The sequence below is a fragment of the Haemaphysalis longicornis genome, unplaced genomic scaffold (assembly GCF_048455015.1).
Source record: "Haemaphysalis longicornis isolate Haplotype H1 unplaced genomic scaffold, Haemaphysalis longicornis Haplotype H1 scaffold_2, whole genome shotgun sequence".
Lineage (NCBI taxonomy): Eukaryota > Metazoa > Arthropoda > Arachnida > Ixodida > Ixodidae > Haemaphysalis > Haemaphysalis longicornis.
Genome location: NW_027526295.1, coordinates 167,352,901 through 167,363,452, shown reverse-complemented (window position 1 = coordinate 167,363,452; position 10,552 = coordinate 167,352,901). Strand labels below are relative to the sequence as shown.

Here is a 10,552-nt window from a genome sequence, read left to right as displayed (position 1 = left end):
GGGTATCGCACAGTTACAATCACATCCTCCTTAGTACATATCGCGTTTTCCCTGTCCCCAATTGTAACCGTACAGCGTTAGCCTGCTTTTGATACTGTTAAACGTGGATGTAACGAACCTTTATGTAACGAATTCCTGGTTTTAGCGAAGTTTTTCAATTCACCATGGTCAGCCCAATTGAAGTCCATGTGTTTGCGACCTCTACGTAACGAAACGTTGCGGCGGGTAACCTTGATGCAACGAAGTAGGCAAGCTGATCAGTCATTGTCTTTTGCACATTTACTCAACAATCTGCCGGAGCAAGGAACTAATTTAGCGAATACTAGCGCTACTATAAGGAGCCGGCAGCAACAAAAACGTCTGGAATTGCCTAAAAACAAATATCGTCCCGATGATGATGCTGCTGCTGCTGATGATGATGATCGGGGAGGTTAGAGCCACCCCGTGGCTAAAGTAGCCGCCACTTCTAGTTTTGCTCGTGCCGTGCGATACCACACCAGGTAGCCCGAGTAAGTACACTTCACTTTTTATTTTCGCCCGCACTGCAATCTACGTTGCATTTCCACGTGAGTGCGGTTTCGGTTCGAGACTTGAGTTTTGAGGTGCTAGGCCGTCCTGTGGGGGTGTACTCGCGTGTCTCTACTGCTAGCGGTGGCATTGGTTCGTCGGTGATGATTTCTGCTGCCAGAAAACGAAAAGTTGTTTCTTTTCCCGACAAGAGCCAATTTTGAATGCCACCTTCGCTGGCCTGAAAGAAGAATGTTGCCGCCTAGTACAGTATCCCAGCCAGCACCCTCCCAACAATTTTTGGTGCGGTAAAGAGAATCAAGTTCGCAAAAAGGCACCCTTCCAGCATAAATTTAGGCGCCAAAAAGGGTCAAAAGACAAAAGTGACACTTAAGTTACGTTTGTCAATACGGGCGTAAGTAGCATCACTTCTTTGCAGCGCCGTGTAGTGCCTGAGCTCTAGAAATAGCAGCAGGTGGAGCTCACGCAGTTTTTCGCTCTAAAATAAATCCACGAAGTGTGAGTTCACCTTCACTTATTTCCAGCATTTTTAACTTAGTTTCTGTTTCAATTCCCGCGATCGAAACCTGCATGTAATGAAAAATTGCAAACTTTTGTCAACTTCGTTACATCCAGGTTTAACTGTACGTAGAAACTAAACCATTCAAATAGCTGTTGTGGGAAAGCTTCTATTAGGAACGGCAAACTTACATTATAATTTTAGTGTATAACTACACGTTCATTATAACCGAAGAGAAAAATAGCAGTGATCAGATCACTGCCGACACTGCTTCTAATTAAAATATTAGCCTGTACCTCCAACCGGACCAACAGAGATGAGAGAAAACGACAATGGCATAAGCCTCATCCCCGTTGTCAGACAAATTTTGTTGAAAGCTTAAGGTTCCTGCATAATTTTAGCTTCCCGTTTACTTAGTCAAGGCAGTCATATCACGTACATATTTTTTTTAATATATTAGGCCGTAGACGCTTTTTTCCACTGCCAAAGGGTAGCAGTATAACATGGCAAATACGTGGCGTGTCTGAAATTCCACTCCCCAGTCGCATGACATCTGACTGAGCACCTCGGGACGCAGGTGGCCAGTGACTGCCTGTTATTTCCGCCGCAATAGCCCGTGTGCGTCATTTAATTTTGCGGCCGGCGGGGATTTATAGGCGTACCCTTGAACTGCGGCGTATGCAGTTTTGCACGCGAGGGACCCAGCATCAGTTTAAGTGGTACAGTCACCGGGAAGCCTCAGAAGCGCGTTTGCTGAGCAGAAGGACATTGAAACGGTAAGCCGAGGTCTCTTCAGGAGAAAATGATATTTAAAGAGTAAACATTTTTTAAAGCCAGTAACGTGCACGCGACAACAAAGATTGTGGTGCAGCCCACGCGTGATTGATGTACTTGGCAGTCCCCGAACGTGCAATCCCGTCGCATTTATGTGCCTCTTGCGCTGAAGTTTCTATACCCTGCGGCAGTGCCGATTCTCCCATACTCGCTTAAAAAGTGCCAAATTTCCATCCGAAGGACGGCAGCTCTCGTCAACAATGTGGCACCTAAAATCTGGGCGGTCATCCACTGAAAAGATCTTACGTCACTGGAGTTCGTATTTTGGTCACGAGGTGACAAAGGCGCTCTTGGGCTCCGCACAAACGGCGAACATGTACAGTGCTCCCGGATTGAAACGCGACACTGCGAGCGCGTGGCTGCCGTAGGGAGCGTCGTCACCGCTGTCGCTGCGGGGAACCACAACCCCGCTTATTGGCAACCGGAAGCAGCAAGCCTACAGTTGAAGCGCTCTCATCCTCGCGGCAACACCTAGCTTCCACGGGCGTCCACGGACGGCACTGCATCTACCGGAGGCCACGCGCTCGCAGTGTCGCGTTTCAATCCGTGAGCACTGTACAAGAGGTTATAGTACAAAGACTCTAGTGGTAAGCTGTGTTCTTTCATTTCTGCCCACTTTCCTCTTTTCCACGTGCAGGATAGCAAGCTATGCTACAGCCTAGTGAAAATGTCTGACTTTCTTTTCGGGGGGTTCGCGCTTCCCATACCTCGTACACGCGAATACAGTCCCGCGTGCGCCACTCGCCTCCGATACCTCCGGGCGCAGTGCTTCAACTGGCGTACTCTTCTTTCCTGGCAGGTATGCAGCCCGCCTACAACCCGAACTACGGGTACCCTCCGCCGACGGCGCCACCCGTGACCGTCATCGTGCAGCAGGCACCGGCCGGTCAGACAGTGGTGAGCTCTCACTTTTAATGCGTAGCATTTTTTTCCAAGTACCTCCACAGCTGTATGACCGCGCAACGCCGGGAATTTCCACGAAAATGCATGATTTGGTGGAAGTAACTCATTTAATCGCAATGCTAGCGTAGATGGAGATAATTGGTCGGACAGAATTTTGAAAAATGACAAAAAAGGAAAAAAGAGAAAAATACATTTTCCACAAAAATGATCTCACAGAATAAAAAAAAAAAATGTATCCTATACATCTCCCCCGAAAACCTCTAGAAAGGCCGTAAAAGAATGTTCAAACTACGAATATAAATTCGCGTAAACGGACCGACTCTGCAGCATGCCTTATATCCACAGAAAAAAAAATTAGCGCACTAAAGGCGCTTACTCGCTGTAGTGGTTTAGATGTGCATAACTGGCGAAAAGAAACAGAAGAAAACTTACAAAGAATAAAATAATGCAACACCTTTCGCCACTCCTAACCATATTTGGCTGTAAACCACTCACACTTTTGACAAGTGGCATAAGAATCCTACGCATAAGTAGACAATTATCTGAATTTATCCTGATTTTTTTTATGTGAATACCCCCACTATCTTAAGGATACCGATCGGGTGCGAGTTTAACTTAGTGAACCCAGCAAAGCACTTTAATTTGGAGCTCGGTGACGTGTGCGGGGTAAAAACGACTTACTTCAACTGTGACGTGATAGTGTATGAAACACGAGAATGTGGCGTAAAGGGGCCCCGATTTAAGCCTTCATGCCCTCGGATTGTACACTTGTCCGCACCCGTCTAGAACGCACTGAACCTTTATGCAAAGACATCTGCTGATAACGCCCTGTTTCAAATAGCCGGTTGCGGTGCGTGGGCGACACGTTTATTAGGCCTGAATTGTCCTTTCTCGGTAATGCGTGGCAAAAAGCGTGGCCAGACCTGTCCTCCAAATTTGGCGGCGTAAGTCAGTCGACTATACAAGTAGGTTGTATCAACGTCGCGATTAGTGGCGGCGACGGCGCAGCCTGTTTTCCGTAAACAAAATTACCGTTTCTTTTATTTGAAGTTACAGGTGCCCGCATCTGAGCTTATATTATTCGAAACAATGCTTAGAAACTGGTAATAGGAATTTTGTGTTAGCTGGAGATCGTTTTTTTAAATCTCTATCACATGGTAGTAATCCGAATTTTATGCGCTGAAAAGACGCACTCTCTAGCAGTCTAAAATATTCACAGCTTAAGAAGTGGAACAAGACGAATGTCTAACTAAAACTCCGTAAGGCACACACACGCATCAGGAAGGTAGAACCGTTGTGGGTGAGAGAGAGAGAGAGAAATATCTTAAGTCTGGCGATGTCAGCCGGGATAAAATGCCTAACTTGCTACGCCAGTTGTGGGGGCCGTCGGTACAAGATTTAGGGATTATTTGTAATTGCGTGCGCTACTCCAGAAAAGCTACTCGAGATCTATCTCAGGGTTTCAAATCTTCGCTGAAGGCCGCTTGTTTTTTTTTTGTTTTTTTCAACACAGCCGCCGCAGCAGTGCCAACCACCTCAGCAGCATGGCAGCGGCATGGGAGTGGCCGGTGCCGCTGTCGTGGGCATGATGGCAGGCGCGGCGGTGGCCGGAGCTGCTGCAGCTGCCCACCACCACCATGACAGTCACCAGCACAATCACCAGCCCGCCACAATCGTCGTCAGGCCAGCCCCTGTTGTCATTCACCCCGCCCCACACGGGCATCACCACCCGGGTCCGCTGGGACACCACACTGACCACTCGACCGTCAGCGTGCACATCCACAAGGAGCAGCACTCCCACGGCCCAAGTGGTAGAAGGCACCACTGAATCAAGCTGCCCACGAAGCGCTGATTCAAATTGCCGCATTCTCTTACGTTTAAGCTGCGCTATGTTCTAGTCGCACAGGAATGGGTTTACTGCATGTTGGTGATGGGGAAGTACACTGTATCGTCACGTGTTTGCTAGCGGAACCTAAGCTGTGTACCAGGGTAAATACGCTTTATTAAAGAGATTTTCACCGCTGCCTGTTTGTGATATTTACTTACTCCCACGCACGCAGCTAAGCGGCAGCAGGCACCTTCAGCTCCTATGAACTTCGTCCTCCGCCAAGTATGGAAGACTGATGCCTGTAACCTGGCCGGGACATCGAACGACCGTATGATTTTAGACCGCCGGTGTACCGTATACAGGATTGTTCCAAGCCATTTATTGTTTCGCGCAAGCTGAATAAATGAAATCTACCCTCGAAACGGTCCGTACTGAGCGGCCAGCACCTCATTTACGGCAATTATCACGTTGAAAGAAGCGCCAGTGAGACCCTGTCGCCGCCTGACAGATGGCGGGTAAGATTTGTTGAAGCAAAAACAACGATGAGGTGCTGAATTTCATCTTCTTACGACCATCTGCTAACATGCATTCAAAGTATCAGCTCATCCCCAGGGCGAAACGAATGCGAGCGAAGAGTTTGTCGCATTCCGGGATTCCTGTCCTCGCTGGTTATCTTCAGTGTGGTAGCGGGAATGAGCCGTGGAGACACGAACTTAGTATGAAATCCTCGGTGAGTGTTTTTATAGATTTCTCTGGTAACTGTATTCGGAAAAGACAAATGTTGTTACCGTTGACTTCAAAACACTCTCGCAAAATTGAAATGCGATATAAATGGTGCGTAGCACACGGAATGGAAAGTGATGTTTTTACGAATTTTTGCAGCGATGCTGCGTATGACTAGGCCGAACCGTCTGCGTGGAAGCGAGCAGAAAACCCTCCGAAGCTTGGAGGTGCGTGCGGGAAAGAAACTAAGGACGAGAAGCACCAAGGAACAAAATTGAAATTGGGCTCAATCTGTTGCACACACCCCAAAACACATCGAAACACCCAATGAAGAGGGGACAGCGGAAAAGGGATCGCAGATATATTCGAACATCTGAAGCATTTCTGCACCACCTACGACAGTTACAAGGAAACAGCCGCTTTCCTGTCAAGCTGGAGCCAATAAATAGAGATATTTAGCTCCTCTAGGGACACAACACACATTGTTGTTCATTTTATAAAACCTTTGCAATTTATTGTTGAGTGCCTGAATGAACACTGCAGCTAAAACAGCCAACCCTATTTTGATGGCGCTGTGCCCTAACGCACCTGTGCTCGTGCTTGACGCTCGTGCAACGAGGCCAACTTTGTGCAGTAAACCTCCAAGTAAAAGGATATTTCACAGGAATTACAGGTTCTCAAATATTGCCTGGTGATAAGGTATTTCATTCGATTAAAACAAATGCGAAATGCATTATTAAAGGGGTCCTGAAATGCCTTCCGCCGATGCATGGATGTACATGTAACCAAATAAAGCAATGTATTAGCAATCTCCTCCTGCAAGAATTTTGTTAAAGCGATGAGTATTAGCTGAGAAATCGTAAATCAAAAACCGCGCATTATCGTCGCTCCGCGTTTCCTCCTCCTTTCGACTTACTCTCCGCTGTTGACGGCGAGCGAGCCTTCCCTCCCATGATGCTGCGCTCCTCAGCGGTGACGTACTTCCGCTATTGCGCCCCCACAGACTGCCGTCTGCTACGGGCCAGCTCTTTCGGCTTTTTCATCTTTGTTGACACCATGGACACTCCTCTAAAGGCTGGAAAAGCGAACGAAAGACCTGGCCGCATGTGTGCGGCCTGGCCTTGCCCTTTCGCGGTGTACGTAGCTGTAGTTGGTATCGGCGGCGAACTCGCAGCCGCGCAGGGAGAATCGTGCGCTCGTTCCCTTTGGTGCACCGCGCACTGTTTATCCAAAAAGCGCGGTCTCAGATGTGGGCCCGCTGCCGGGTCTTATTTTGCGGCGGTTGTAATTCCTACTACCGGGGGCATGTGAAAAAAAGACATTTTAAACCGACACAGAACCCGTGCACAAAACGCGCCGGATCGGATTGCTTTATCAGTGGCGATGAACGGGAAGGCGCAGAGCAAACCAACGCCGCACTCGAGCAGCAAGCATCCGTGTTCTGCCACAGAAGTTCTGCCAAGCTGCACCCGTGTGTTGCATTCAATACTGATGGGAAAGCGTTGTTTGAACTTGTTTTGATAGTCGTAAAATGTTCAGGCACTCCGGCACTCCGCTAGCAGATCAGCCGCCGAGTCATTTCGGAAAACATTTACCAGATGGCGCCGTATGCATTAGTATGTCGCAACGCAAAACTGATGAGACGTTCTACTAAAACTCCCCTCGCGATGTTTACGTAGCGGGACGCAAAAATTTAGCGTTTAGCGTATGCAAAGGCACAAACGCTGTACTAAAACTCTCTATTAGCAGCAAAATAGCGTGCGTACGTGAGGCTGCTTGCGTTTACAAAGCTGCACGCCGAGCGCTTACGTTTCAAACCTAGTGACATCGTTTAAATACACTCGCAAGCACAGTGCAACGTAGTCACATATCAACCGTATGCTCAGGCGACAAGCAAGAGCTTATTTTATGTGGGACGGAGATTGCGCATAAAGGCCCGTTCGGACTTGCGACGAAAGCGAGCGAAAGCGATGGGAATTTCGTCGCTTTGTCGCGCGACGATCGTGTTTGTCGAACTGTCGGGAGAAATTTTCGTCGCGCGACAGAATTCCCGTCGCTTTCGCTCGCTTTCGTCGCTTTCGTCGCAAGCGGGATTGGAAAGTTCTGCCCCTGCCGTCTGCTACGCAGCGCGGAGGCAACCGCGCGATCTGCTCGGGCCGGACGAACGCGCACACTCCCGCACGGCAGCGCCCCAAGCGGCAGCCGGCCGCGTACATCGCTCCCGGCGCCCGCCTGGGGCCCGCCCTCGGCACACTAGCAACACTAGCCAGTATATTTCAGGCACAATAATGGAGGAAAGATCTTTTTGCTTCCGATGAACCAAGTTCTTTGCCCCTGTGTTTTTAAATACGTGAAGTGGTTAGCACGTCGCCCTCACGCAGCTCTGTATCGTCGTAGCATCGCTGACTGTCCGAACGAAGCTTGCAGCTAAGCCAATGCAGCGACCGAAGCTGTGTGTTTGTGTGCATCGCCTCCTGTGTGTAGCGTTCGTTTCGCGATGAAATGCGACGTTGTACTTCTGCGGGTGGATAGTGCTTCCCATGGTCTGGATTATCTTTCTCGAACGACGAATGACTCAACCTCGCATGGGGTATGTGTAGTGTGCCTGGCTAAAAGCCTTCTCGCTTGCGTGCCAGAGTTCAGTGACTTGCTGTTCGTCCCCGCAGACAAGGCGCGAGGTGAGTGCCGAATTTACGACGGGCAGGAGGAAGCAACCGATCGTCTGTCAATCGCGGTTCAGACTTGCAACGCATGTTGTGACGTTGTGTTCGTTCGAAACGCATCTCTGGTTTGTTTTGAAGTGGAATAAAATGTATCCGTCAAACTCGGGCATTCGGCTCAGAGCGTTCTCTGCGATTGCACGAAAGAAGTGCCACGGGGCTTCAACGCTTTCTTTAGGAAAGGTACTCAGGTAAGAGAATATCCATGTCGTGTTATGGCCGTGTTGCATTCAATACGAACGGTTAAGCGTTCGTTTACACTTGTTTCGTTTGTCGTAAAATGTTCAAGCACTCCGACACTCCCCTGGCAGATCAGCCGGCGAGTCGACGCTGAGCAGACGACTCATCTCTTTGCCGGAAGTGCGTGAAAAAGCCGCCCAATAGCAGGATGTCTAGCTCATGACGAACATCTGGGAATCGATGATGTAGACATGTGAAGATGGCGGCGTCCAAAAACACGAAGGAAAGGGTGAAAAAAAAACGACAAACTTTGCAACAAAAGTGTGAGCTTTCCGCTGCGCGTAAAAGAGTAATACTTGGCACAGCTGACGTTGACGACCCAATCTAACGATTGCGCTAGTTCATTTAGTGTGCCCAAAATGCCTTTCAGGGCCCCTTTAACAATCTCTTTTCGCCAAAACAGATGCGCGTGTTTTTCAGTTTGTTGAATGAATGAATTAAACGAGTATTTCTCTATTTTTTTCCATAGATTTCAACTTTATGTCGCAAATGACAACCACGCTTCTAGTGTTTGGTCTAGCTTTTAGCTAAAGCTGGGTAGACCTGCAATGGCTGACACACTAAATTGTAGCCTTAGCCTAGACAAACTCACTGGCTCTTGACTTTACGATGAACTTAAAGGAATTCAACGACAACTGGACTAACGATTCGCCGTCGACACAGGGCAAGCGTTAGCGTCTCTTGCCAATCACTTGTGACAAACAATGTATAGCACAGCTTGGAATATGCAGTTGGTTTTTAAGTTAGTCACCTTAAATCAGTTACTGCTGCAAAATTTAGATATAATCAACAAGGTGCCAAATGTGAGAAATGTGCCAGATAGTGACAGTGGTAAGTAAATGTTTCTAATGTTATCTATATGCGTCAACCCGACTTGGTCCTCAGTTTCAGTTTCAGTATATTGTTGCTGTTGAATGATACAGTGAATAAATGGCTGTAGGAAGTCCCATAGCCATAGACTGGGGAGGGGCCACATACAAATAAGTACTTACAAAAAGTGCCCTTAACGCGGATAACAGCAGCAACAATCTTTAAAAAACACAAAGAAAGAAAATGCTTACACACAAAGAAGCCAAATATTGTTAATCTCAATCGAATTACTACATAAGAGAAGCATATAAAGGATATTCATCCACATATGGAAGCATATTAGACCAACAGTTTGTTGTGTAATGGTTTTTAGGAGCCGATTTTGTCTTACATTTAGTGTGGTTCCCTCTTTTTTTTCTTTTTTAGCAGAGCCTTCCATTCAACCGAACAAAAAGGAAACATAAGCAAGGAACGGAGAATAAGGGGACGAAAAGGGAAGTGCATGACTTAAGAATGCGGTTTATTCTTGGAGCTGCTGCGACAACTTGTGGCATTTGTTGTTGCGCTCACAGCGGTCATGTTCGCACAGCCTATGAAGCCATTAACTGCATTAACTGCACACCCTGTCGCATGGGCGTCCGCAGGGGGGTGAAAAAGGGGCCCATGTCCCCCCCCCCCTTCCTAAGGCACACCACAACAATGTATAATCTTCCCCCTCTCCCTTTTCCCCGCAATGCACCAGGTTTGTCCCCCTCAAGACAAAATCCTGGCGATGACCATGCGCTGTCGTGAGTGTTCATCCGCCCGCGGGAGTCACCGAAGACTAACGTATACAACAGCCACGGAAGCCCTACGCATGGGACGAATTACAGACGGCAGTGACTGGGCGATCCAATGCGCTGGATGTTGACTTGTGCTTATGTAGAAGCCCCGAATTCACCGAGAGCCTCAAAGTACTTTCGCAGTTTGTTTTTGTTGCTGCGCAGCTCTGACTGAATTGGTGTGCACATGCATCTGTATTATACAGCGCTCAGAGCTCGAACAGAACCATTTATGGATTAGCCTTTAAACGCAATGGAAGTGGAGATTGCCAAATATCTATGCGGACTTGGCGTGTGGGCAGGTCCAACTTGGGTCTACGATTCATCTTCCTCTTAGCCACTAAAATACAAATTCTTCCACTACGACCAGTGAACTAATTTTTTTTCAGTGATGTATTTTGCAACTTCAATCGTTAACAGTTCTCAGCGACGAAAGCGTGTTGGCGCTAACATATTTTTCTCGTCTTTTCCAAAGGCACATACCTACTTTTTTAAGGATGTGTAAAAATGGAAATACGCTATTTTAAGCGCCTTTCTTCGCATGGTGCAGCGGCTTTTCGGTTTGTGGCTCAGATGTTGGTGGCATGCAAAAAAAAAGAAAAGAAAACGCGGCCCACGGAACACGCAGTTGATGTCGCGCCATCCG

The 10,552-nt window shown here is 48.0% G+C and overlaps 1 protein-coding gene across 2 annotated transcripts; it reads left to right on the top strand.

Annotated features, from left to right (window-relative positions):
- The first annotated feature begins 1,647 nt into the window (after positions 1-1,647).
- On the top strand, positions 1,648-4,788 carry LOC144169446 (uncharacterized). 2 transcript variants are annotated; one of them, XM_077698609.1, is made up of 3 exons: positions 1,648-1,803; positions 2,661-2,758; positions 4,278-4,788. In XM_077698609.1, the coding sequence occupies exons 2-3, from the start codon at positions 2,663-2,665 to the stop codon at positions 4,590-4,592; spliced, it is 411 nt and encodes a 136-aa protein (XP_077554735.1). In that variant the 5' UTR covers positions 1,648-1,803; positions 2,661-2,662; the 3' UTR covers positions 4,593-4,788. The 2 variants fall into 2 exon arrangements, with proteins under 2 accessions (XP_077554735.1, XP_077554736.1); XM_077698610.1 differs by lacking the exon at positions 1,648-1,803 and adding an exon at positions 2,246-2,448.
- Positions 4,789-10,552: the final 5,764 nt, after the last annotated feature.